This window comes from Microtus oregoni, unplaced genomic scaffold (genome assembly GCF_018167655.1).
Source record: "Microtus oregoni isolate MIOR12 unplaced genomic scaffold, Mior012 000007F_ref0000211, whole genome shotgun sequence".
NCBI lineage: Eukaryota > Metazoa > Chordata > Mammalia > Rodentia > Cricetidae > Microtus > Microtus oregoni.
Genome location: NW_024543066.1, coordinates 22,583,419 through 22,611,165, shown reverse-complemented (window position 1 = coordinate 22,611,165; position 27,747 = coordinate 22,583,419). Strand labels below are relative to the sequence as shown.

The 27,747-nt window shown below is 43.2% G+C and overlaps 1 protein-coding gene across 6 annotated transcripts in view; it reads right to left on the bottom strand.

The window, feature by feature from the left end:
- The window catches only part of Kansl3 (KAT8 regulatory NSL complex subunit 3), a 34,453-nt gene extending 9,171 nt beyond the window's left edge, over positions 1 to 25,282 (bottom strand). Inside the window, exons 1-16 of one of the 6 annotated variants that reach the window (XM_041655654.1) lie at positions 25,219 to 25,282; positions 23,858 to 24,123; positions 20,459 to 20,629; positions 12,987 to 13,077; positions 12,688 to 12,873; positions 8,967 to 9,098; positions 8,325 to 8,441; positions 8,028 to 8,129; positions 7,852 to 7,923; positions 6,205 to 6,279; positions 5,844 to 6,001; positions 3,765 to 3,828; positions 3,189 to 3,389; positions 2,890 to 3,046; positions 1,589 to 1,666; positions 500 to 691 (exon numbers count right to left, since the gene is read on the bottom strand). In XM_041655654.1, coding sequence (XP_041511588.1) covers positions 500 to 691; positions 1,589 to 1,666; positions 2,890 to 3,046; positions 3,189 to 3,389; positions 3,765 to 3,828; positions 5,844 to 6,001; positions 6,205 to 6,279; positions 7,852 to 7,923; positions 8,028 to 8,129; positions 8,325 to 8,441; positions 8,967 to 9,098; positions 12,688 to 12,873; positions 12,987 to 13,077; positions 20,459 to 20,629; positions 23,858 to 24,072 — 2,011 coding nt within the window. In that variant the 5' untranslated portion in view covers positions 24,073 to 24,123; positions 25,219 to 25,282. Of the gene's footprint in view, positions 1 to 499; positions 692 to 1,588; positions 1,667 to 2,889; positions 3,047 to 3,188; positions 3,390 to 3,764; positions 3,829 to 5,843; positions 6,002 to 6,204; positions 6,280 to 7,851; positions 7,924 to 8,027; positions 8,130 to 8,324; positions 8,442 to 8,966; positions 9,099 to 12,687; positions 12,874 to 12,986; positions 13,078 to 17,875; positions 18,005 to 20,458; positions 20,630 to 23,838; positions 24,124 to 24,800; positions 24,935 to 25,218 lie in introns of those variants that run through there. The other 5 variants (XM_041655653.1, XM_041655655.1, XM_041655657.1 and 2 more) reach the window with 5 other exon arrangements.
- Positions 25,283 to 27,747: the final 2,465 nt, after the last annotated feature.

The window sequence follows — 27,747 nt, the reverse complement described above, 5'->3', positions numbered from 1 at the left end:
AGTCTATTTGGATTTGGCAAAATTAAAGAAAATATCTACCCTATCTTTGTGAGTCTCAAGTTTTGTATCTAATTCATCTTTTATCATAACTAAGGAAAACTGTAATTATAACTATCTAGTTTTACCTCTGAAGGCCCCAGAAGGATATATGGGCAGGACAGAGAAAAATATCCAGCTACAGAAAAGTGAAGACAGAACAGCTAGCTATGCTATTATAGGAGAGCTGGGAGTTCTTCCATCTTTTAAGCTTTCTGGAGTATCTCATTACCTTAACTGAGAACCAGAAAGGGACAAAATATGCAATGTTCTAAATGGCCCCACAACCACTCTTATGTTGTCTCTCTTGTTGAGACAAGGTGACTACCACTTTCCAACATGTGTGACCTCAGACCATCTCTGTTTCGGGTGTCCTTCACACTGACAGAAGTTGGGCTGCCTGCCAAACTGTGTGCCTGGGAAAGCTGGTCAACCTTTACCAAACACTCCACAAAGGACTCACCTTCAGGCGTTCCACCTTGAGAAAGAGCACAAGGCCCTCCAGCTGTGTCCCCTTGGGAGATCAGGGACACTTTGATCTTTGGTCGCTTGGAGGGCTTTGCACCAGGAAGAGGACTGGAAGGATGATGCCGCTTCAGTTGGACCCTAAGCTCCTCTTTCTCTGCTTCCTCCATAGATTCTGATGAAATGGGGACTAAGAAATAGAGTTGAGGTAAGATCTTCCATAAGTTTATAAATACCATAGGTCAAGCCAGCCAAAAGCAGCCTTGTGGGAACACACAGGAGAAATGCCCCAGGTACAGGTCACACCTCCTATTTCTACCTCAGCTCCCATCCATTGTGGACCTAATTTGGAGCATCTCAGAGATAGCTCTAGCCCATTCAGCTGCGCTGGACTTGGTGGCTCTCAGGACCTACTAGGTGAGGCAGCATCTCAGATTCTGCCCAAAGATAACAGGGCAGAAGTGACCTATGTCACAACCAAGTCTGGAAATATTGGCTTCCACTAACAGATCACTAAGTATAAAGGCAAGCCTTCTGGATTCCTCATTTCTCCTACTCTTTACACTCAGAAGTCTCCTCCCTTTAGTTCTTCTTAGCACAGGCAAACAAGATGGGACAGGGAGAAAGCATCCCAGTGAATTTGGGCTGGGAAGGGGGGGGGGATGACTTGGTATGGGGCCACAGTTAGGGAATTGATTACCGATCAGTTAGAAGAACTGCTTAGGGATAAACGTACTGGCCTAAGACAGAGGAAAAAGGCAAGAGCTCTAAGTGCCTGGTATGCTTGCAGAATGGGAACAACTAAGGCAGGGAGAAAACAGACATGGAAATGCAAGCTTACAGGTCACAGGCATACAAGAGAAACAGAACCAAGAAGCACGGCAAACAAAACAAAACAAAAAAACAGCACCATGAGAAACCAACAGAAAGAACTGAGAAAGGCAAAGGCCACTGCACAAGCAAGGGGACCTGGTGGAGTCAGGAGACAGAAGACAGAGGAAAAGAAGAAAACAGTGGAGAGAGGGAAGAGTGAGAGGTAGGGGAGGAGAGCAGCAAGCCTGGGAGAGCAAGTGAAAGCAATACTCACCAAAGAGACAGGAGGAGGCGCCAGGAGGAAAAGCTTTCCTCACCAGCATGTTTTGTTTCAGAAAAGCAGCAAACTGTGCTGGAATGAATCAGAAAGAATTATAGAATCATAGCCAGCTAGAGAATGGAGGAACAGAGTAGGAACAAGGAAAAGATGAAAACGGTCAGTGGGTGCTCTCTCTTAACTAGACGGATCTAGAACCTGACTGCTGTGTACTTGCCACATGGGGCCACTGTCAAGCCAACAAACTAGAGCAAGTCAACTGCAAATAGGAGCAACAGGCAGTGAGGGCTCTGTTTATATTAACTACCACTTCCCATCCACCCATCAGCTCTGCCAAAGTCATGCTTTTATGGATGCTGCTTTCCCCACTGACACTCCTGGGTCTCATCTTAAACCCAGTTCACCACTCAACCTTCAAGATCACCTTAGTAACTCCACTAATCATGCTACCCAGAAGTTCAGTAAACTGCTAGCTCTGCCTTCACCAAATTTCTAAAAGAATCCCACACCAGGAACTTGGCTCTTTTCCACCACTCAGGAAGTTAGGTCACAGGGCATCCACACAGACTCTAGGCACCTAGCCTCTTTTGTTGCCTTCATCCACCCACTCACACTTGTTAGTGATGTCTCATAAGACGTCTGGGTTTAAGTGTTAAGTCTGACTCCATTAAAAGCAAAAGGGAATGTGAACAGAGGATCATGTTGGGGTGGAGGGGGTGAACAGACCGACATAAGGGACAGAGCCACTAATGTTTCCTTCTTGATTCACTGGATTTTCCTTTTCTACACCTCCTCACATAGTCTTTAGATTCCTCCAAACCCTAATTTCAACAATACAAATGTTTTTCACTCTCATCTGAAGCTCAACTGCAGAACCCTGACCTAATTTGTAGATGACCCACCATGTAACTCTGAACTCGGTGAGCTGGCCTAGAACCTGAGGAATAAAATCAGTCACTCTGTACTTATCATCTGGAAAGCCCTCTGACTACTGGAATGGTTGGCAAAATATATACTTCTCCAATGAGTAATTAAACGAAAGGTCGGGCCACTACACACAGTCAGCTCATAAGCCCAGTGTCTCCAGCATACCAACACACAAGGCTGTGCCTCACAAACACAAAGCCTAGTCCCACACAGTCTTGGCATTCATTTTAACCTGATTTTGCTTAAAAGCAATATGGGAAAGGGTACCTCTCACACTGAAAAAGCTGCAAATCTAATACTTTCCAACTGCCACAGGACATTAAGTACAAGCAATAGAACCCCATTGGGGCTGCTGGGACAGGAGACTATACCTTGGGCTTGTTTGTGGGTCAGCACAGCTTCTGTTCTCTGTACATGTCTTTTCAGCAGCTGGGAAGTCCCAATCTGACTGGACTTCTGGGCAGATGTCACTGTGGTCACTTTGGTCTTAGGACTAGAGGTGGGGCTGCTGGACACACTGGAGAGATCCTGGGTAGAGAAGGTTCAAAGGTTTGCATCCAACCATCACTTGGCATGTCTCCCTGAATCTCCCCTTATAGTAATTCCCAGATATCCTCATAAAGAAATACCCAATTATACATCTTCATACCTTCCTCCCTGCACACACTACCTCTGAGCCCGAGGGAGAGGTGGGGAGCTTGGCAGCTGGGGAAGCAGGCCGACTTCCTCGCTCAGGAATTTCAAAGGCCAAGTCTCTTCGGGCCAAGTCCCGAGGCTTCTTCTTCTTTTCAGCATCCTGATCCCGAGGCTCAGAACCCACATGTCCCTCAGCACGAGTAAGCACTCCAGTCAGGAAGTCCACAATCTCATCCTAGTGTGAGAAGAAGCTAAGGCCTGAGTTCTCCTCTGGAGAACAGGACCCTCCTAGATAACATCAAAGCAAACAGAACTCTACTCCTTCCCACTCACAAAGCCAAGCTTCCTACCTGCTATCTTGAGAAAGACCAACAGCTGCCTATGTGAAAGAAGCTCTGAGCACATCCACCCTAAGGTGCCTCGCCTATATCTTTATCCTAGCTCACCTCTCCTTTGCTCTTTTTTTCCCCTTTCCCTTTCTTTGTGATTTAGGTATATCATAGAACCTACTTGATATCCTTCATAGTCCAAAGTGAGGCTGCTGCCATTAAGAGTAAACCTAAGGCAAGAGACAGAAGGCCCAAATACAAAACAAGAGAAAACTGTTTACCTGAATACATCTGTCCACCATGCTTTGAGTCAACCCTTCTGATTTCTTCTTTGCTTTGCTTATTCTTAAGAGGCAAAAAAGAGAAACAGTGAGGCCAGTGAGGTGACTGGGTAAAAGCACTCCCAGAGAAAGCCTAACGACTAAGTTCAAATTCTGCCACCCAGAGTGAAAGGAGAGAACTGACCTGGAAGCTGTCCTCTTACCTCCACACACATGCCATGTTCCCACATCCTGGTCCATGTATACCAACCTCCATTCACACATCTTTCCTCCCCCCGTACTCTCAAACACACATACAGAAAGAGGAGGGAGAGTTGTAAAAAAATTCTTTAACTACAACTAAGACCCTTTCTCAAAATAACAAAAACCTGGTTTCTGACTGAGGCTCCTGGCAAAGAGAAAACCAGGCCCCTTAAGTTATACAATGGAGAGTTATTAGTAAGCCTCCAAAACAAATTAAATAAAGCTTAATACAAATAATACCCATGTTCATGTTGATCCTCCAACCTGAGTTGTTCAGGACCCACATAGTTTAAGGAGAACTAACTCCAAGTTATCCTCTGACCTTCATAAAAGTGCTGTGGCATGTGAACACTCACACACACACCAATCATTGATAAAAATATAACTTAAAAATTAAAAAAAAATTTTTTGATTTTTTTTTTTTTTTGAGACAGGGTTTCTCTGTGGCTTTGGAGCCTGTCCTGGAACTAGCTCTTGTAGACCAGGCTGACCTTGAACTCAGAGATCCTCCTACCTCAGCCTCCCGAGTGTTGGGATTAAAAGTGTGCGCCACTACCACCCTGCCAACATTTTTTAAAACCAGGTGTGGTAGCCTAACCAGCACTCAGGATGCCGAGGCAGGCAGATCTCTGTTGAGTTTAAAAACAAGTATCTGAAACTGAGCATGGTGCAGCATGCCTTTAATCCCACCACTTGGGAAGCAGTCAGGTGAATCTCTGTGAGTTCAAGACCAGCCTGATCTACAGACAGACAGACAGACAGACAGAGAAAGAAAGAGAGAGAGAGAGAGAGAGAGAGAGAGAGAGAGAATATGTGTGTGTGTGTTAGTTCCAGGACAGTCAGAACTAAAATTCTCCCAAAATTTGGTTCTATTTATACTCCAAAATGTATCCAGTCAGGATTAAGACAAGTAAATCTATGTTCACACTGATCCTCAATAATAAAAAAAATTTAATGCCTACGCCAGGAAAAGTTTGATGACAAAGAATCTCAAAGTATCTTCTTCCCACAAGATGACTCCTAATTACAAAGGGAAAAACAGTAATTTCAGAGTGGAGAACCCCACAGCAGCTATCTCAACTGCACAAAGTTAAAACTACCTATAACTGGTCAGTGTCTTTAATAGTGTCAAGGTCACAGAAAAAAAAATCACTAAAGACTGAACACGGAGATTTAGTAGTTAAGGGCAGAAGGATTGTGTTTAAGGTCATCCTCAATACATGGTAAATATGAGTACAGCTTATGTCAAAAACCAGACAGACATTAGGGAGGCACTGATGAAATCTAAGTTTGTTGTTTAGACCAGACAATGCTATCAAACAGACATTAGTTTCCTCATTTTGAGAATTATATTTTGGTTATACAAGAAACTTTAGGTGAAAGACAGATGAGATTTCGGATTTCTTATACTATTTTTGCAGCTTTAAGTCTTTTAAGTTTTTGAGACAGTTGGTTCAAGGGCCTGGCCTCAGACTGAATCCTTCTGCCTCAACCTTCTGAACGTATATTGATTGGGATGATAGTATTCAACTTATTTATTTTTTTAAAAAAATATTTATTATGTATACAATAGTTTGTCTGTGTGTATGCCTGCAGGCCGGAAGAGGGCACCAGACCTCATTACAGATGGTTGTAAGCCACCACGTGGTTGCTGGGAATTGAACTCAGAACCTTTGGAAGAGCAGACAATGCTCTTAACCTCTGAGCCATCTCTCCAGCCTGGATTCAACTTTTATTATTTCAGTCACACTGGTCTGTCATTGCACCACCACCTTGGACAAGCTTTTTTTCAACATCCTAACACGTTCCCTCTCGGTTCTAGAGGAATGCACCCACCTGAGATTATCATCAGCTCCCCCGACCACCACCAAGCTATTTTCTGCTCTAATCTTTTCCCGGAAGTCCTCCATGGCTTCAGGGTGGCACTGCAGAGAATTCTGACCAATGACAAAGAGGACTGGAGTCTTCATGTCCAAGAGGGGATCATCTACATCCTAAAAGAGGCAGGTAGCAGTTTAGATTTAGAATTGGTACTCAGGAAGCACTGACCTTGAAACTATTCAGAAAAGTCAGTTGTGAACCTGCAGGAGGCCTCAGCCTCAACCTACCCTGGAAGCAATAAGCAAGCCTCTGTCCCTCATTCCTGCTGTCCTCCATTCCCACCGCCAAAGACCAACCACTTTGACCTTGCTCTTACCCCTCGGGGGCCATCCACAGTAAGCAGAGGAAACCCAAGGCAGACAACTGCAGTGACGTACTCCATCACAGATACCTGTAAGAAAGAGCACCATTCATCTTTAGGGCAAATGAATTAATTGCACCTCAGCCGCCCCGGAATGCAGGTGGGACTGGCTAGTCGAGAGTCACCAGTCAGTCCCAGCTTTTCTTGCTTGTCTTAGACTTCAGTTTTGTCAGCCATGACATGATTAAGTGTACAGAACACAGGCAGTCACCTCCTAGAGAACTGGAGTCCTGACAGGACCTCCACATACACCTGAGCCTGATGATGACAGCTGTCACACTTCAGATCCACCAGCAACCTAGACTAGAACCCTCCTTACTGACTTTCTTATTGAGAAAATATAATCAAAAGAACAAAATGTTGCAAGCTCAGAGTAGCACACTTACCTCTCATGTGCAAGGCTCTGGGTTTTATCCCCATAACAGAGAACACCCCAAAATATAGAAAAACCACAAACGCCAACCCTATCCCTTAAGCAGAGAAATCTCTTATCAGTGGTTTTAAGGGATAGCTCCCATACAGCAGAGACTTCTCAAGGTAAGTGGCTACTGAGACTTCTGTCCCAGGTTGTGCAGAGTATAGTGGGTGCTCGCTCTCACTACTTTGACTATGCTGGTTGGAAGAAGTGGAGCTTTCCAAAGTCAAGGACACTTACACAAGCTGATATAAACATGCAGGGGAAAAAATGTTCCTTAATATTTATAAAGGAACCAAACATGAATATGACATCAAATTCAAAACTACTAATTTGTCCCCATTTGAAATGTTAAAGAGAGAGCACAATATGATGTTTAAGTCTTTTTACTTGTTCAAACATATATAAAAAATACAGTAGTTGGAAATTTGTTTTTTGTTTTTTTGAGACAGGGTTTCTTTGTGTAGCCCTGGCTGTTATAGAACTTGTTCTGTAGATCGGGCGGGCCTCAAACTCAAAAGACCCACTTACCTCTGACTCCCAAGTGCTGGGGTTAAAGGAGTGCACCACCACTGCCTGGCCATATTTGGAACTTTTAAATACTGTTTTGTTTTCTCTTCTCCTCAGAAGTTTGGGCTAGCCCAGAACTCACTACATATAGCCCAAGTTAGTTCCAAATTCATAGCAATCTTCATACCTCAGCCTACCTAGTGCTAAGATTATAAGCCTGGTTGAGGTGATCACTGGTAAAGCTATGTGAGGAGATCAAGGAATTTATCAATTACTCTATTCTTCCTATAGTAACATTTCTATAATAACATTTATTTTTTAAATAATTAATTTATTTTTACTTTATGTACATTGGTGTTTTGCCTACCTAAATGTCTATATGAGGGCATCGGATGCCCTGGAACAGGAGTTATAAACAACTGTGAGCTGTCATTTGGGTGCTGGGAATTGAACCTGGGTACTCGCCAAGAGCAGTCACTGCTCTTAACCATTGAGCCATCTCTCCAGTCCCCCATAATTAACATTTAGTTTGTCTTCCACAATGTAAATGCAGTTTCCCACACAAAGTATCTAGCACAAAGACAAAGAAAGAAGAATTTAAAGTAGTAACAGTAGCACTGTTTCCATGACCACCTTTAAGTTTTCAGTGACCTCCAAATACAACAGAAATTACTTACATGACAGGCCACCAAAGCTCCTGTATTCCAACCGATCAAGATGATGGGCTTGTGTGGAAAATGGCTGTGGATCTTGTGACAAGAGAAAGAAGACAGTGAATAGGAGACTGTGCATGGGCACAGACAACCCCACACTACTGGGTGCACCTCCATGAACTACACCTGGGCACTCTCACCTCCAGCACTTTGCTTCTCACTGCCCCAATCATGTGTTCAAGGCACTGCAGAACTCCTACCCCACTACCATTGTTCAGCAGATGGGTAGCTACAGGGATGACCTGAAAGGGAAGAAAGAGCATCCATGCAGCAGTGCCAAGTTTCAAACCTCAATTCTGCTTAACTTATTATCCCAAATCTCTTAAACAGTTGACAATTAAATGCCAACAACAAACTTGACCCCATCCCACACACCCTTCTCTTTAATCCTCCAAGACCACATTTCTACCCAGAATTCCTCTTGTTCTTAAAATTACCTTGCCTAAGCAGGAAAGTTGCGACTGCCAGAAGCGGTGGCGGCGTGAGGCAGGGAACACAGAGCTGGAGGGACCAGAGGAGGCGATGAGAATCAAAGGAGAACCAGGGAGTTTGCTCTGAGGAGAAAGAATCCCATCCAAGAACCACTGAGTGAGAGGTATTCACCTATAAACTCTCAACAGTTGCATCCTAACAGTTCTTACACCAACCACCAATCCTTTGCTTATGGGTGGAGGGACGGCTCAGCAGTTAAGAGCATATACTGCTCTTTCAGGGAAGCAGAGTTTAGTTCCTAGCACCATGTCAAGTGCTTGTAACTCAGTTCCCTCTTCCGGCCTTCATGAGCACCTGTACTCATGTGTAAACACCCACTTTAAAAAGAAATGAGCCGGCTGGGTGGTGGTGGCGCACACCTTTAATCCCAGCACTGGGGAGGCAGAGGCAGGCGGATCTCTGTGAGTTCGAGGCCAGCCTGGTCTACAGAGCTAGTTCCAGGACAGGAACAAAAAAAAAAAAAAAAAAAAAAAAGAAATGAATCCAAGCTATTACTAAGAAAGTTAAGTCACTTATCTTCCCTGCCAAGCCTCTAAGGGTCAGCCTGAACATTTTATGTGGCAGTAAAGGCTGAACAACCAACTTACTGGTTTGTTGTGAGAAAGCACACCAACAGCAGGGTCCCATGGCCTCTTGAGGAGGAGCGACAAGGCCTCTGCTCCTGCAGCCCCAGTCTTTGTGTTGGAAGACACAAGCATGCGGTCGATCAAAGTTGGGATCTACAAAGAAGGATAGGCAAAGATATTTCCAGTGTGAAGTGAGAAACCTTCCCTCCAGCAGCAGGGCAGTAACCCACTTCTTAGCTCTTATGCATATCAAATCTGTGCACAGCCAAAGTACACTCCCACTGTGAAAGGAAAGCAGAGATGATCCTCTGGAAGGCAATTTGGTGAGCTGTATCAATGGACTGAAGTTTATTCCACCATCCCTTTCCCAGATGACTGTACTTTGGGTACTTTTCTTATCAGGATACACACATTAGTCAGGGTGACATATTCCTATGTGATCCCAGCACTTGGAAGAGGATCAAAAATTCAATGTCAACCTCAGCCACAAAGGGGACAGCCTGGGATACATTAGACCCTGTCTCAAAAAAACAAACAAACATCCTCGCTATTTTCTGGATATAGCCTTCAAGTTGAGACAAGTATAATGAAACCTGTTATTGTTTCCCAAAAATATATCCTACTGTATTATGCATATTGTGATTTATATCATATCCTGTTTTTAACTATCCCCCAAAAATGTGACCTCACCAATATATAAACATAGCTTTTAGACATGCTGATGTTTATATTGCAAAGAAATATCTTCATGAATCCCACAATACCCACAGAGAAGTCAAAACAATCTCAAAGAAAGAAAGATTTTTAAGTGTTAAAGGCAGATTCATAGGTATTTTAAAACTGTTTCCAGAAACTAGAGAATATGGTTTGAGGTAGGCATAAAACTCCAAAGGCAGCAGGCTAAGATGAGCTATTCCTAACTCAGGAGTGGGAAGGAGGGAGGGAGAAAGGAGGGAGAGAAGAGGAAGAGAAGGAGAGAGAGACATGCAGACAGACAGACTGGTTAGAAGCTGGGAGTAACTCTTACCTAGGATTTGTAAGGCCCTGGTTTGATCCATAACACACAAAATAATTAAAATAAAACAGATAATGCATTGTGGTATGTTACTTGAAATCCTTCATCTGTTCTCCATATAAATATGCTTCACATAAATAGTCTAATAGATTTGAAATCTGGGCCCAACACTCAGGAAACTGAGGCAGGAGGATATCCAATTCAAGGCCAGCAAAGGGAAATCCTGCCTCAAAAACACAAGTAAATAAACAACATAGGAAGAAGAGATACTAAAAGGATCTCCACATGAGATTTTGAAAATTATAATCTCTAGACTGCCTCAGTTAACTCATAGAAGTTAATGTTTATACAGTAGCTGCTCTTACAGAGTACCAAGCTAATCCTGCAGAGGTATTTAACCTCAAAGGGTGAGAAAGACAAACCAATGGGGGGGCACTGCTAACTGCCAAGGGAGGAAAAGAAGCCCTATTTCAGTCATCCAACAGAGCAGGGCAGGTCAACAGGAAAGTCATATCTGAAGCAACAACACATATAGTGAAACAGGCTTAGGTTAGGCAACTCAACATCAGCACTCCAGCACAGCTGGGCATGGTAGCCCATTCCTGTAATCCCAGAATTTGGGAAGCAGAAAGAAGAGGATTAAAGCAAGTTCAAAGACTGTCTGGCCTACATAGCAAGTTCTAGGCCAGACAGGTTACCCAGTGAGACAAAAGGCAAGGATGTGTGGTGTTTATTCCAGACCCAAGCGGACTTAAATAACAGATTCCAGCACAGAAGTAGGAGACCACAGTGACAAGGGTTAAAGCCAAACTGCTTTAACCGCCCCAGGATTACCACCCCAAACTGGCCATTTTCACTGAGCATGACCCACAGCACTGTGAACACTACAAAGCTTTCTCAGGCAGCAGAGTTTACCTATGAAGCTGAAAAGTCTAAGGCTCACTGTCAACATGAAATAAGTCATCTGTAACTGACTTTCCCTTAGGAGGTATAAGATCAGGATTCCCCAGCTCTTCCAGTCCTACATTCATTCTGTCTCAACACAATTAAGACCCTGAGTTTGCTGTCCCTTCTCTGCTCTCTTCATAATGAAATTAAAGGTGAAAATAGCTAGGCTAAGAGTCAGTTGCTGTCTAACACCTAACAAGTATTTTAAAGCAAAATAATCCCACATTCATTAATAGCTTTAAATCTGGATCACCATGGAGATCCCAGGGTATACAGTACCTTATATTCATTGTGCTCACTGACTGGTGGTGTAATAGACTCATGCCATTCCACTTAAACCATACCAGATGCCAGCAGTATGTCCAGGTAGCACTGGCACCCACTGTTTACACTTGAGTCCACAATAGGCATCTGTCATGCTCAAAATACCTCTCAGTTCATTTACACAAGGCATGCCCCACTAGTATCTTAAACCAGAAGTAGTGCAAACTTGTCTTCATTTCTTCTTCTTTTGTTTTTTTGAGACAGGGTTTCTCAGTAGCTATGGAGCCAGTCCTGGAACTAGCTCTGTAGACCACACTGGCCTCAAACGCAGAGATTCACCGCCTATGTCTCTCGAATGCTAGGATTAAAGGCATGCGCCACCACCACCCAGCGCAAACTATTCAAGCAAGGGGTATTGCATCTAAATTCTGGTCACAGCAAGTGTGGCAGAGCTACTATTGCCCCAGGCACTACCAACACTCATCTCTAAAGCACACTACTCACCAAATATATTTCTTTTTGCTCATTCCCATGCCTGATACATTATAAATACAAGATAAGTAGTAGCTGGATGAAAAAGATTAGGTCAAATATCCTACCACACATGTATCTATTGTATCTAGTCCTGAGTTTTGTTTTTACTTTGGCACAAAGTCAGTTTTCTTCAGCCTTCTGCAACTTCACAAAAAATCCAATTAAGAACCAATAAAACCAGAAGTTTTGAAGACATGACTCAGAGAACTAATGACTGGACAAATGCAAGGGCCTGGACTCCATCCCAGTACCACCATGTAAAAGAAAAAGAAAGTGAAGAACTGAACTAAGTACCGCTGCCTAAGGCCACCCTATGCTGGAGCAAAGCACACACATACTCCTCAAGCCCCTATGAGGACCACTTAAATAATCCTCAGTAGTTACTGTGGGCTTCTCATATGCTGGCTCTTGTGTCAAGATCTCTACCTCAATTCACTAACTCAATCCCTACAGAAATGAACTTGCAGTGTAGTCCAGGCTACATCACCATCAAGTGATGGTGAGCCACCTGCCTCTGCCTCTACAATACTGGGATTAAAGGCATGTACCACTACACCCAGTCAATGGTTCATCACTTGATGAGAAGAGACTTAGTGTCAGAAAGTTCCTTGCTATGTAATTTCCTGGCCCTCTGAGCACCACAGATCTGCTTCTCACAGCCTCCTTATTGACAGTCCTTCTTGGTAAAACCCTCATCTCCTCCACCACAATTCAATTCACCGATGACTCAAAGCACAAACTGCAAGGCTATAGAGGTTAAATATGTATTCTGGTTTTCAGATGCCACACCTCATCCAAAAGATGGAAGACTGAAGAAATTTATAGCAAACATAAACCTAAAATGATACCTTTTTCTTATTTTAACATTCAAATTGTTAGACTCAACCATGCTGACCTGGTCACAATGGTCTTGTCCAAATCTAAACCCTGAACCCACAGCAAATACAAACTACTGTTAGGAAAAAGTAACAAAAGCCTCACCTTCCCTTTCAGTGTCTGCAAAGCGTCCAAGTAAGCAGCCAGCATGGGCAGACTCAAGGTCTCCACGAGGGTGGTATGTAGCCACTGGATCAGCTTGGTGTCCCAGCTTACACTTGCCAGAGCCTGTCGCACCCTCCTTGCACACTTGTCCACAGCAACACGACGCAGCACAGGCTCATTGCAAGCCTAAAAGATGTTCATGAAAAGAGGTTGGGGGATGGCACATGACAACACAGAACACAGTCAATCAGTGAGGCCTGAACTAAGAGTTAATTATAGACAGATTTCTGATGTCTTACCCCTTCGTTGGCCAAGCGTGCGAGTCGGTCAGACTGCAGGGCTTTGAGGATCTTGTTGAACAGCTTGCTCTGAGCCACTGTCCAGCCAGTCCTGTAACAGAGACTCTGAGGAATTAAAGTGTAACCTTAAGGACATTTCCCATACATGTCCACCATACAAAGAGATACTATCACATTTTTGTTCCCATTATGGAAGCATACTGCACTGAGCATAAAATTTTGGTCCCAATTCTGCCAACGAATTGGCTCACCATACACTACAAGTCAGGACCAGTCTGGAGTCTTTGAGTGTTTGCAAAGCTAATTATCGATCTGGTGGCTAAAATAATCATATTAGTAACCAAAGACATGGCACCAGTACACCGTTAAATTCTATTGATTATTTATTTTCCAGATAGGGTCTCACACCAAACTGAACTCAAACTCCAAATTCCTCCTTCCTCAGCCTCCAGAATGTTGGGATTACAACATATGCCACAATGTCAACAAGCATCTTTCTTTTTTTTCTTTTTTTCGGTTTTTCAAGACAGGGTTTGGAGCCTATCCTGGAACTAGTTCTTGTAGACCAGACTGGTCTCGAACTCAGATCCGCCTGCTTCTGCCTCCTGAGTGCTGGAATTAAAGGCATGCACCACCACCACCCGGCTTTAGTAAGCATCTTAATATACTATACTAGAAACACGAGAGGAAGGCAAGAGCTCTTTTTAAATCAGTTTGAAAAGCAAAAATGCAAAAGAACTATTATCACAATTCTTCAATGCCTCAATATTGTATCCCAGTTTACATTTTTTGTTACAAAACTAGCAAAATGACGTTAACATTAACCTAGTACATGACAATAACATATAAATGTTCGCCTTCCCTATTTTTTCACAGCCCTCTGTGCCCTTCTAAACTCAGCTGTAAATTCTGCAATCACAAGTTTATCCTATTGTTCTCCTTTTATTTGTTTACTTTTGGTGTTTCAAATCAGGGTTTCTCTGTATACCCTTGACTGTCCTGGAACTCACTATGTAGACCAGGCTGGCCCAGAACTCAAGAGAGATCCACTTGCCTCTGCCTCCTGAGTGCTGAGATTAAAGAAGTGCACCATCACTGCCCAGCATATCCTATTGATCTTAGCCCCACACTTCACTCCCAACATAGCAGTATAGAGCTTATTAACATCACTCCCAATCTCAGTAATTCTGATATCCGAACTATGACTAATAATCTTAAAGATAGGAGAAGAACGGCAATAGAAGACATTTAAACTTTATTCACTCTCTCTGCCATCAAGAAACTCCCAATATACTTAGCACGGTGGTGGTGGTGCACAGCTTTAATGCCAGCACTAGGGAGGCAGAGACAGTGATTTTTGTGAGTTCAAGGCCAGCCTGGTCTATAGAGCGAGTACCAGGGTAGCTCAGACAGTTACACAGAGAAACCCTGTCTCGAACAAACAAACAAATCAGCACAAATAACTCCAAAAAACAAATTTATAAACCCAGTCAGACGGTGGTGGCGCACGCCTTTAATCCCAGCACTCAAGAGGCAGAGATAGGCGGATCTCTGTAAATTTGAGGTCAGCCTGGTCTACAAAAGCTAGTTGCAAGACAGGCTTCAGAGTTACAAAAGAACCCTGTCTCGAAAAAACAAAACAAACAAAAACAACAACAACAACAACAAAAACCCAACAACCTGGTGCTAATGAGATGGCTCTAGGGACAAGTGATCGCTATGCAAACACGAGGACAAGGAGGTCAATTTGTATCTCCAAACACCCATGTAAAAGTTGGGCATGGTGACATATGTCTCTAACTCTAATGCTGGGTTCAGGAGTGGGGTGAGATAGAAGGATCCCAGGGACTTACTGGCTAGTCAGTCTAACCAATCAGCAATCTCTTCACTGAGAGAGTCTATATCAAAAACTCAGGTAGAAACCAGAGGAAGATACCAGACATCAACCTCTAGCCTCTATCTGTAGAAACACACGTGATAACAGCTTTATAATCTGCATGTACACTCGAATACATGTATACATACATGCAAAACACACACACAACAAATAAAATGGAAAAAAAAGTTAAAGTTCTTGCAATGAACCATGTGGATCCCAGTACCTTCCTAATTTCATCACCCAATGATTGTCACTCAGGTTTAGTTTAGTGTGCTTTTCTGTCCCTGATCAATATTATCCATTCCCTTACATTCACGTGTATCATGCATAGCCCTGTATCTGGAGCCTTTTCATTCTTCTAACAGTAATGTTCTCTTTCCTCTCCTGCGAGATCACTGTTAAATATCACCTTCTATTTAGGCCTCTTTGAACCTTTTATACCACCGTGGGATTCTCTAGCTCCATTTTCCAATAATATCACTACCTCACATTCCAGCCATTCTGTGTTTGGTTCCCTTTGTTAGAATGTAAAAGTCAAGCACAATAGTTCATGTTTTCCTTTCCCTTCAGATCACTGAAATGTACAGTATATTTACCCTAGTAGCATCTCTCCATGTACAGTGATTCTCAGGTGGTCTTGAGACTTGAATGTGGCCATGGGAGGAAACAATGTCCACAAACAGAATAGAAAAGGCTTTCTAGAGACAGATATATTTCCATTTTAATGTACTTCTTGTTTTTTAATCATTAGTTGAATTCTATCTGTAAGCACTAAGATTATTGTGTGTGTAGTGTATAATGTGGATGGGGTGTCAATGTGTGTACATGTGGAAGCCAGAGGTTGAATTTATTAGGTGTCCTCTTTATCTTTCTCCATATTGTTTGAAACAGGGTCTTATTAGGTGTCCTCTTTACCTTTCTCCATATTGTTTGAAACAGGGTCTCTCACAGACCCTGGTACTCAATGATTGACTAAATGGCTGTCCAGCAAGTTCCAAGGACCCCCATCTCCTTCCTCTCAAACACTGGGATCACAGATGTATATTGCCATACCCAGCTTTTTTATGTAGGTGCTGAAGACCCAAACTCAGGCCCTGACGCTTACACAAAAGCCCTATCTTACCCACTGAGCCATATCTCTCAGCCCTTCCTTAGTTATTACTCTATTTCCACTATGAAATCCAAAATGATATGAGGAAGAAGTATGATCTGAACAACAAAGTAAAAATATATTTAGAAATGACTACCATACAACACATGAAATTAAACTTGAAAGCCACACAGAATCTAAAGTCTCAGGAAAAAAATTCTTGTGACTGTTGCTACACATACAACAAAGTGAACCAAATTGAAACATGTTCTACGCATTCTGTCAGCTCCGTGGGAGGCTGAAAAATTAAATGGGCAGAGGGAAAAGATCTAACCAAAGATTAAGATAAAGAGCATGCTAAAGATATAATTAAGTAAAAATTCAAAAACAGGAGACCAAATTTTAAATACAAGCCTAAACAGTCAAGGAGCTGATGGGAACTGTGGTGAGTCAACTGCCCTCCCTTTGGGCCTAAATCTATTTAATTTTCATGAGTGCAAGAAATGCATTTTCTTTGCTCCATAGATGAGATCAGATAGTCTTTTGTTTTCTTCAGTCTGACCAACCTGAATGATATGCTGATGTCAGGCTTATCTAAGCTAAAGCAAGCAAAATAGCACGCTGGTCCTAGAAAATCTGACTCTTCTTTCCCTTTTTTTTTCTTTTTTATTTTTTTTTATTTATTTATTTTTTTTGGTTTTTCGAGACAGGGTTTCTCTGTGGTTTTGGAGCCTGTCCTGAAACTAGCTCTTGTAGACCAGGCTGGTCTCGAACTCACAAAGATCCGCCTGCCTCTGCCTCCCAAGTGCTTAGGTCTCACTATGTAACCCATGCTGTCATCAAATTTAGACTCTCCTATCTCTGTTTCCAAAAGGCTGGAATTATAGACATATGCCACAAAGCCAGACAAGCCCAGTATTTTCAAAGGTAATTATTAATTCCCTGATTTTGTTCCAAGGGAGACTGATTCAATGCAAAAATGTCTAAAGGACATGGAGGTCAGAAAAAGGGCACTGAATCACCTGAAACCAGAGTTACAATGGTTATAAGCCATGACTTGAGTGCTGGAAACAGAACTCTGGCCCTTTGCAAGAACAGCAAATGCTCTTCACCACTGAGCCATCTCTCCAACCCCAGATTTTTTTTTTAATTGTGTATGTGCATGGGACTAGGTATTTAGGAGGGTGGCACATGCCATGGCACTTATATGGTCAGAACTTTGGAGAGCAATTCTTTTCCTATCTTACATGAGTTCTGGTAATTGAACTCAGGTCAACTTGCACCATGTTTGTGTTTTGGCAAATTCTACCTCATTGGCCCCATTGAAAAGAATTTAAAACAAACAAACAAACAAAAAAGATCCTCTTATTAATTTGTTTGTTTATTTGTTCACTCATTCATTTATTCATTATTTGTTTTGTGAGACACGGTCTCTCTACATAGCCCTGGCTGTTCTGGAACTCACTATGCACACCAGGATGGCTTCAAACTCAGAGATCCACCTGCCTCTGCTTCCTAAGCACTGGAACTCTATGTGTGCACCACCATGCCCAGTCTAAAGAAATTTTTTTAAGTGAAAAGTTAAACAGAGCAAGACAAAAAACATCAGAAAAGCTCAATTAAATCACATAACTAAGAAAGGGAAGAATAAAAGAAAGAAAAAGAAAATGGGCAAGTGGTAAGGAAGGAGGGAAAACAATCCAACAGTTTAGGACTTGAAATATCAAATATTCGACTTGATATATACATACATATCATAGTACATAATTACATAAAGTTCAGAAAAGGAGAATGAGAAGATTTTTGGTTGAATATCTAAAGTTCTAATTTCTAAGATAGACAGCCTACTTTCCAGTACTAGATTTAAAAAACAAAAAACAAAAACAACCAACAACAAAACTTAAATGTTTTAAAACTCACCTGAGCAAATGCATCTAATGCAACTTTCTATCTGATGAATGAACAGATGGGGGATAGCTGGCCCAACATCTTCAGGACTATATTACTGGCCACCAAATAGAATTTTCAACAATCCTCCAAGGTATATGACTGTGACACACAAACACAAGAACATGACCCAGACCCAGTCAGCTAACTTCTTGGATAGGAAATCAGAATGTAAACACATGAGGGATTATAGATCATATGGTCCCTGACATAACCACAAAACTCTTTGTTTTGGTGAAAAAGCAGCCATGGGCAATATCATTAATAGGCATAGCTGCATTCCAATTAATTGTTAATCATAGACACTGAAATTAAAATTTTATGTGTCATGAAATAATATCTTTTTCTCCAAACACTTAAAAACAAAAACTACTCTTAAGGCATACAAAACCAAGCAATGGACCAAATTTGGCACATGGATCAGTTTAACAACCCCTGCCTGATCTAGACAATTAAATCAAACTGAGATTAAAACCATTTCATCAAATACCAGCCATCATTAGATAAAACTAGGAATAGATGATGGTAGTAGATTTTGTTTCCTACACACAAATTGATCTGTAGGAAGTTTCTACTGAATAATTCAAGGGTCAGGGAAAAGAGCCCTAACAAAGAATGGAAGTTTCTGACTCTACAGATACAAGCCAATCAGTCGTCTCCCTGAAGATAAAAATCTAGATTGTATGGAGTTGTCCTATAGAGCTGTCCATGGAGGTCTCAGAGTGGAAAACTGTAATTTTACATGGCTTATACAGGAAAGGAAGCAGCAGTTTAACAATCAAGAGAAAGAAGGCAATATGATGATTATAATCACAACAGAGGCAACTGCAAACTTCCAAACAAGCTACAGAAAAATGATGACCTCTTTAAGTACTAACAAATAATGAAATCGGCTATCTGCAAAAGTGACCTAACCAAAGAGATAGCTTAAAGCCTGTTTATATTAAAAGACCACCCAAATCTTACCAGACACCAAAACACAGTCACAGTTTATTTCAGAATAACAAAACCCTATCAGTGTGCAGTGGTCGTCCTAATAGAAGATGGAGGTTCACTTTGAGACTAGAGAAAGACAAGCCAAAGATAAGAATCTCTCAAGTGTATTCTGTAGCACCCAGCAGGTGAAAGGGCACCCTAGTTACTTGGTGTGCCCATCTGTCTCCTGTAAAGATTCTCCACGTACCCACCCCAGGGAACAGAATGCCTTCTCAGACTTTTCAACTGGGACTGGACACTCTAGCCAGGCACTCCAGTGTCTCTTCTGCTTTGCAGTTTTATCTTTCCTTATAAATTAAGAAACTAGTGACCATGTGTGTGGGCCAGACTTGGCTTTCACAATAAAACCATTTATAAAAGTAAATAAAGGCAACGCATGGGGGTGACACACCTATAATCCCAGCATACAGAAGGTAGAGGCACAAGGATCAAGTCAACACTAGTTACATAGGGAGTCTACATCAGACCAGAGACCCTTGTCTCAAAAATCAATAAAGGGGGCTCAACAATTGTAAGCACTTGCTGCTCTTACAGAGGACTAGAGTTCAGTTCCCAGCATCCATATCAGACAATCCACAAGTGCCTGCAGCTCCAGAGAATCCAACAATCTCTTCTGGCCTTCAAGGACACCCATCACACATGGTATACACTGGCATATACTCATAGACAAATATATATGAATATAAAATCAATCTTTTAAAAAAATGACTGTAATAAGGCATTAACTGGTTTTTAAAAGTCCTTTAATTCTTTCATACATTTGTTCCCATATGTTTTAAAAGTCATATTTTAACTGTGTGTGTGCACATTTGTAGATATGTACATGTGCATTCAGGTGCCCAACTAGAACAGAGGCATTCCCCTTGGAAGTGGAATTACAGGTAGTTGTGAGCTGCCTAAGATATGGTCCTCTGAGGAGCAGTACATCTCTTGGCCTCTGAACCATCTCTAGTTCCTCTCACCTTTTCTTAAATTAAATTCTGTCATGGAGCTATATCCCTAACCTCAAAAATTGTACTTTAAAGCAATTCAGGCATAATTAGCTTTACACATGACTCCAAACATTTATTAACCTAACTGCAGATCATATAAATGCAGATCTTACAAATATAAATTTAGTTTTTTAGGTCAAGCACATCATATAGTTTTATGGTGTGGGTCTCATACATGCCAGAAAATGCCTTACCACTGTGCTCTAGCTCCAACCCCCTACCTCTTATAAAAATAAAGGTTTCACTATGTTGTCCAGACATATCTTGAATTCTTAAGTGCAAGTCCTCCTCCTGCCTAGGCCTTCCAAGGTGCTGCAGCTACAGACATCTGTCATTATGTACACCAGTCAATATGATAGTTAGGGACAGTGAAGAAGGTAACTGAGATGCAACTCCTCCTGCCAAGTGGTTCAAAGCAGTGAGCTGAGAAATAATGCAGAATAAAAAGAACATCTCCATTTACACAGCTACAAATAAAATAAACCCCAGCAAAATTTTCAATGAAGATGATATCCAAGTATCACAGGTACTAACCCAAAGTGACCAATTTGATCAAGGAATGGCCTACCTGTTGACATGCTCTTCCCAGTCTTCTGGCGGAGGAGGAGCATCTGCATCTGTCCTGGCGAAGATAACATGCCGCTCACACTCGTTCATCACACTTCGCGCCTTCTGATTGTCATACAGTGGAACAGGAGTTGACGTGACTGTCTCCACATCTATTGGAACGTCTGATTCACTGTAAACAGGTGAGGAAATAGGACCAAGCCACACACACTTCACACAACATAAGTGCTTAGCAATCATCTTGTTGCCAAATAAAAAATGTCTATTGAACATAATTAGCTTTAAATGATGAGTAAGCTCATCACATCCATAAGAAAATTCTGATCCAAAGTCATCTTTCCCACACTATCATCTTGCTCTCTCGCTCTCTCCCTGGTATGGCTTGGGAAATGCAAGGTCATTATACTTTTAGTGGCTTTGGTCTTTTCTTTTGAAGCAGTTTCACACTGGCTTGAAATTGACTATGTTGTCTAGGCTAGCACTGAACTTGGTTGTTGTTTCATTTAAGATCTTTAAAAAAATTTTTGTGTATGTATGCAAGTGGTTATGTGCACATGAGCTCATGACCACAGAGGCCAGAGACATCTGACATGGGTGCTCTGTAAGAGTAGTATGTGATCTTAACTGCTGACTCATCTCTCTCCAGCTCCTAGCCTTAACTTCCTGACACTTCTCTTGCCTCAGCCTCACCAAATGCTAGGACTATAGGCATGAGCTACCACACTGGCTCCAAAGTCTTTTTAAAATGCAGCTAACAACAACAACCAATATATATATATATATATATATATATAGAGAGAGAGAGAGAGAGAGAGAGAGAGAGAGATAGAGAAATACATCCACAAGCAAATAATTGGCTATCTAGGCATATTGTTCAAATGCAGAAGCTATAGGCCACAGAGGGCTACTTAAACCTATTAAGGCAAAATAGGATTAGGATCAAAAATTTATTCCTCATACAGTGTATGCATGCCTTTATTTAATACCAGCACTCAGGAGGCAGAGGCAGATGGAACTCTGAGTTTGGGGCCTGCCTCGTCTTCAGAGCAAGTACAATAGCCAAGGCTACAGAAAACCTGACTTGTGTAGGAGGGGTTCTGTTCCTCAGGTCCAGAGAGATGGCTCAGCAGTTTAAAGTGCTTGCTGCTCTTTCAGAGAACTCAGGTTTGATTCCCAGCACCGACACGAATTGGCTCACAACTACCTGTAACTAGAGCTCCATGGATCTGATGCCTCTGACCTCTGAGGACACTGTCACTCAATGTACATACCTACACTCATAAACACAACTAAAAATAAAATAAATCTTCCAATAAAGTCAGTTACTCAATCACTGAGCTTCATTTTAAGAAAATGCCACGAGATACAAACATATGAGTTTTAATGTAAGCAAGATTTTTTTAACACAGTAAAAAAAAAACAATCAAATTTTAAATAAAATTTTCAGTTATGTCTCAAGCCAGAGGCATTAGGATTATGCTAGAATGTTCCTCTAAATCATGGCTCATGGACTTTGATAAAACTAGAAGTCAACAAAATGTTACTATCATTAGGAAATAAAATCCTGTCTTCTGAGCTGGGTAGTGGTACAGGTCTTTAAGGCTATATGGGAGACGCCAGCCTGATCTACATAGAGAGTTCCAGGATAGCAAGGGCTACATAGAGAGACCATGCCTCAAACAAACCTACTCTTCTAATCCACACCTAAGACTGCAATCCTAATATTTGAGAGGCAGCGTTAGGAATATTTCTTAAAACAAGCTCTCTGAGACGAGCAGTGGTGGCACACGCCTTTAATCCCCCAGCACTCGGGAGGCAGAGGCAGGCGGATCTCTGAGTTCAAGGCCAGCCTGGTCTACAAGAGCTAGTTCCAGGACAGGAACCAAAAGCTATGGAGAAACCCTGTCTCGTAAATCCAAAAAAAAAAAAAAAAAAAAGAAAAAGAAAAAAGAAAAAAAAAAAAACAAGCTTTTCGCCTATGCAATTAATCCCAATCAGACTGAATCAGATCAAATTAAAAGATATCCAGGTTTAATTGAACACCTGTGTTCTCGGGTGGCCAGATTGGGGGGAGGGGGGAATCCACCCACACAACCATCACCAGAGAGGAAGAGGGAAAACCAAGTGATTATTTTCTGGGGAGCAGTTTAAATAGCCTGTGGGACTGGTCTTGACCTTTCCTGGGGAGGGGTCAAGGCCTGGCAGGCTCCCTTGAGGTGTTCAGACCAAGGCAACTGGGGGGGTGGGGTGTCCAAAACTGGAGGCCAGAGGCTGGGATTACAGGCAGCAACAAGAAAATCAAGAGTTTGCTGCCACCCTTAGCCACACTGCAAGTTCCAGGTTGGCCTGGGGAACAGAGTAAGACCCTGTTCCAAAAGAAAACACACAAACTAATCAAAGTAGCATATACCTATTATCCTAGCACCTGAGAGATGCAGGAAGGTCAAGAGTTCAAAATCATCTTAAATTATACTACTGTCTGGAGAGGGGAGTGGTGTGTGTGTGTGTGTGTGTGTGTGTGTGTGTGTAAACAAAACAAAATTCAAAACTCCAACAAACCAACAAAAACATCCAACATTCTACACTTGCTTAAAAACACATATGATCCCTCTAACTCACTCTAACTCATAAAGACTCAAGGTAGTTGTGTAGGGTGTGTCTGTGTGTGTCTGTATAGAGAACCCACTACTCCCACAAAAACAACAAACCTTGTGTTTGAGGGAAGATTAAACAAAACAAAAAACAAACACAAAATCTCTTATCCAAATTTTTTTAATGATCAGACTAGAACATTTCTACAAATCCTAATATGAGTGAGATCAGAACGTTTAAAATAATTAATTAGTTAGGTCAAATGTAACCAAATCACTTATCAGATAGCAAATTTTTGAAATTTTCTTACCCTCTAACGTAGGGTGGCTGGAAATATAATGAGATTTAGGAGGGTTTAGATTAACCCACAGGTGGCTTTCTGTAAGGAGGTAAGAATGAAAGCAATGTTTTGGGAGCTCCCTCCGAATCTGTGAATCTGTGCACTAAAGCCAGGGAAAGCGAAGAATAGATTGTGGCCACTGTGAAGTAAATCAAATGCTGCAGTAAAGTGACAAGGAAATTCTTCAGTTTCCTCCGTCCACACAAGCTCTACGACACTCTCCTAAGTGGAGCAGGCTGTGTGTCCGTTTGCACATCGTGCTTTTCTAACTCACATCTGGAAATGTCTGAAGATGTCCACACTTGCCCTGATATGCTTAAGCTGCTCATCCAAGATCTCCAGTCACTCTCCTCCCCCAATCACTCCCAAGTACACCTCTGTAATCCCCACCACATGATCACTGCCAAGATCAGGCACAAGTAGCCCTTAAGAAGGAAACCCAAACTCACATGGTATTCTCAAACTCACATAGTATTCTCCTGCTGCCGACGGGGAGTTACAAAGAGCATGCGGGTGGGTCGGGCACTACTGGCATCTGGGTGGGCACTCCATGGTTTAGCATAGCTATGATCCAAAAAAACGAGGTCCAGTTCCCGCTCATGCACTGAAAGCTGGAACAGCAGAGAGGTACCCATCCGCCGAGCTGAAGTCTGGAAGTCCCTTTCCCCACCCCGGTGGGCCATGTCAATGGTCAGGCAGTCAAGTCAGCGGGTGAGTATCTGCATGCTAGTGACCTGCAGTGAAACGTGGTTTGTCAATTCAGTACTGTCAATTTCTCCCAACTTACACTATCATATAAATAGGCTTTTGTGCCTATCATTCTTATCATCGATCATGCACAATTCTGCCCACTGAGGTAAGAGTTCCCACACCACTACCAAAGAGGTACAGTGCCATACAAAATCCGTGACAAGACTCCACAGTTCACAAAGACCTGGACTTTGTTTGCAAGGTACAGTGGCACACGCCTTTAATCCCTCAACTGAGAGGGATCTCTGTGAGTTCGAGGACAGCCTTGTTTATACAGGGAATTCGATGACAATCAAAGCTACATAGTTCCTGACTCAAAAAAAAAAAAAAGTTAAAAAAAGAAAGACCTAAATCTGCTGTGCAATTTTCTTCCTAGGTAGTTTTTGGCAAACAAGAGGAAATCACAAGCATGAATTGTCCAAAAGCTAGGGAGTCCCTACTTTCCATCCCCCTAAAGAGGATTTGGGCAGGGCCTGTGGGCTCGGGCGCCCCTGGAACAAGCCAGGCACCATGGGCGTTCAGGACGCTGATCGCTGCCAAGGGCTCCAGGCCTTTGGGCTGAGATCAAGGGGCCTCTCCTAGGGTCACGTTCCAAAGTTTTGCACCGACCTCTGGTTACACCCAGAGTTTTGGAAAGGTAAACACGAGAGCCCGCCCTCACCCAGTGCCGGGACGGGCCCTCGGGCCTTTCTTCCTTCCTTCGCCCTCCCTCAGCCAGGCGCCCAGCAAACTGCCCGCTCCTCCGAGAGCTTCCAGCCACAGAGCCGCAAAACCTCCAAACGGCCCACCCGGGCGGCACGGCGACGGTGGTGGCTCGGCGGCGAGGGCGACTGGGCCAAGGTCAACCCGAGTTCGTGACGACGAGGAGGAGCCGCCCGGCCCCGCCTCCCGGGGCCCACGTCGGCCCCGCGCCTCGGCCGCGCCAGCGCCATCTCGGCCTCCCGCGCCCGGTCCGTGGCTCCAGCCCCGGCGCCCGCCCCCCGCATGCCCGCGGAGCCCCGAGGGCCTCGCCCAGGCCGTCGCCTGCCGCCTCGAACCCCACGGCCCGCCACCCGCGCCGAGCCAGACCCGCGTCTCACCCGCACTCGTCGGCCGCGCGCTCGCCCGAGCCGGATGCCAGCGCGCGTGCGCTTTACCGCCTCCGCGCCGGGCGCGGTGGGCTCGGAGGAAAACGCGGAACTGGATAATTGTCTGGGAACCGCACGGCGGTGATCTGCAAAACCCGGAACGGATTCACACCCGCGATTTCACTGGCCGGAGGATAGTGCCGAAAAAGACACACAACTCCAAGGCAGAGACGTCCTCCCTCTGTGTTTTCTGCAGAAAAAGTGTGAGGGCAAAGAACAAGATAGTTGAGACAGGGCCGGGCGGTGGTGGCACACGCCTTTAATCTCAGCACTCGGGAGGCAGAGGCAGGTGGATCTCTGTGAGTTCGAGGCCAGCCTGGTCTACAAGAGCTAGTTCCAGGACAGGAACCAAAAAAGCTACAGAGAAACCCTGTCTCGAAAAAAAAAAAGATAGTTGAGACAACCAAAGTGTTTGGTGTCCCCACCGCAGTCAGTTTTGTCCCTTTGGCCATTAGAGGCTAGGTTCAATTTGCAGTAGGAGGGTGGGAGTTACATTCAGTCTAGCACGATGATGTATCCGTGTAATTCCAGCACACAGGAGGCTGAGACGAGAGGATCGCGGTGAATTCCGGGACACCTCTGAGCTACATAGTGACACCCTCTCTCAAAACTTCAAAACAAAGCGGAGAGGGGGAGAGGGGAAGCTTTGCAGAGTGCTGGGAACCAACACTAGTGCTCTGCGGAGTTCAAGGAAGAAAGGGAAGTTGGTAGAGTTCAGACCGGCACGAGGCCGGGCTCAATAGACGCCAGCAGGCAAGGCTTCTGCCTTTTCTCATCTCTTAAGTATTCAAACGCCCGCCTCACCAGGTTCCAGCGGAATGCAGCAGTGCTTTAATTCAGCTCAAATTGATTTCCTGATGGCAATTACCATGAGCTACCCCCACCTCCATGCTTTAGAACTCAGCATCTTCGGCTGTTCATTCATTTATTCATTTTATGGAGGGGGTGGTGAGACAGGGTCCCATGTATCTCCGGCTGGTCTCAAACTAGCTATGGAGCAGGGATGGCCTTGAATTTTTGATCCAACTACCTCTTTACCTTTGAAGTATTGGGATTACAGGATTATAGGCCTGCATCACCATGCCTAGAGTAGAACTCAGTGGGGTTTTTGTTTTGGTTTTTCGAGAGTTTCCTCGGTGTGTAGCGCTGGAACTAGCTCTGGAACTAGCTCTGGAGACCAGGCTGACCTCGAACTCACAGAGATCTGCCTGCCTCTGCCTCCTTGTACTGGGATTAAAGGCATAAACCACCACAACCCAGTTTAAAACACAGTGCTTTCAACTCTAGGCTGCAATCCCATTTAGGTTTGAATAACTGAAGGTAGAGGGTCAGGAAAATCAGGCAGCTACAAGAGGTTTCTAATGTACAACGACCTGAAATTAATTCAACCGGTGTTTCCGGCAGTTTGTTGTAGTGGTATTTCATTTGTATTTTAATAAATAAAACTCACCTGAAGATCAGAGAGCAAAACAGCCCTACTGGTCAGCCTTACAGACTGGGCAGTGATAATACACACTTTTAATCCCAGTAGCCACACTAGTTTGCCATAGAAACCGGGCATGTCTTTAATCCCAGTGGTGCACACCTTTAATCCCAGTCCTAGAGAGGAATATAAAATGGGAGGAGATAGCTCACAGACACAGTCTCATTCTGAGATTCCTGGAGGCAGGATCGCCATTTTCAGACTGAGATTGAGGTCAGAGCCAGTAGCTGACTGCTTTGCTTTTCTGATTTCCAGGTTGAAGGCCAATGTCTGTCTCTGGGTTTTTATTAATCGTGCTTCAGTTTGTGATGTGTTACACCTACAATGTCACTACAGCCTTGGTTCTGAGCACACATGTACACTGTAAACTACTCCCGCTGGATAGTTACAGCACCAACAAGTGCTATCTAAAACCCCTTGGCTCAGACGCTAGACTATTGTATGTTATGAATTGCAGTGTTTTAACTGTAAACACGAAGTTTTCTGTTCTTACAGCAACCTGATAGTTTCATTATGAAAAACAAAGGCTCTTAACATTTTCCTATCTTTCCTCAGCATATATCAAAGTAGTATTATCTTTGGATTGTGGTAGAATGCTTGGTTTTAGAGATTGCTTTTTGACTGGCTGATTTAAGCTTCATAAAACATTCATTAAATGGATTTTAGCTTGGGATTAGGACAGAATGTCCAATCATTCCTGAAAACACTTCTGCCATTTTGTAGTATGTCTTTATATGAAGTAGCTTTCTAGCATTAATTATTATTATTAGCAGAAATATCCATCACCTCAGAGGTTAGAGGATCAGTAGTTCAAGAACAGCCTACCTAGTAAGTTCAGAGTAAGCCTGGGCTCTGTGAGACTCTGTCTCCCCACCCACACCCCCCCACACACACAAAAAAAAAATCAAAGAAAAAAAGAGGCCAAATGTTCTTGCTTTCCCATTAGGAAGCACTCCCCGAGGCCTCATCGATTTCCCTGTATATATTTTTTGATGACC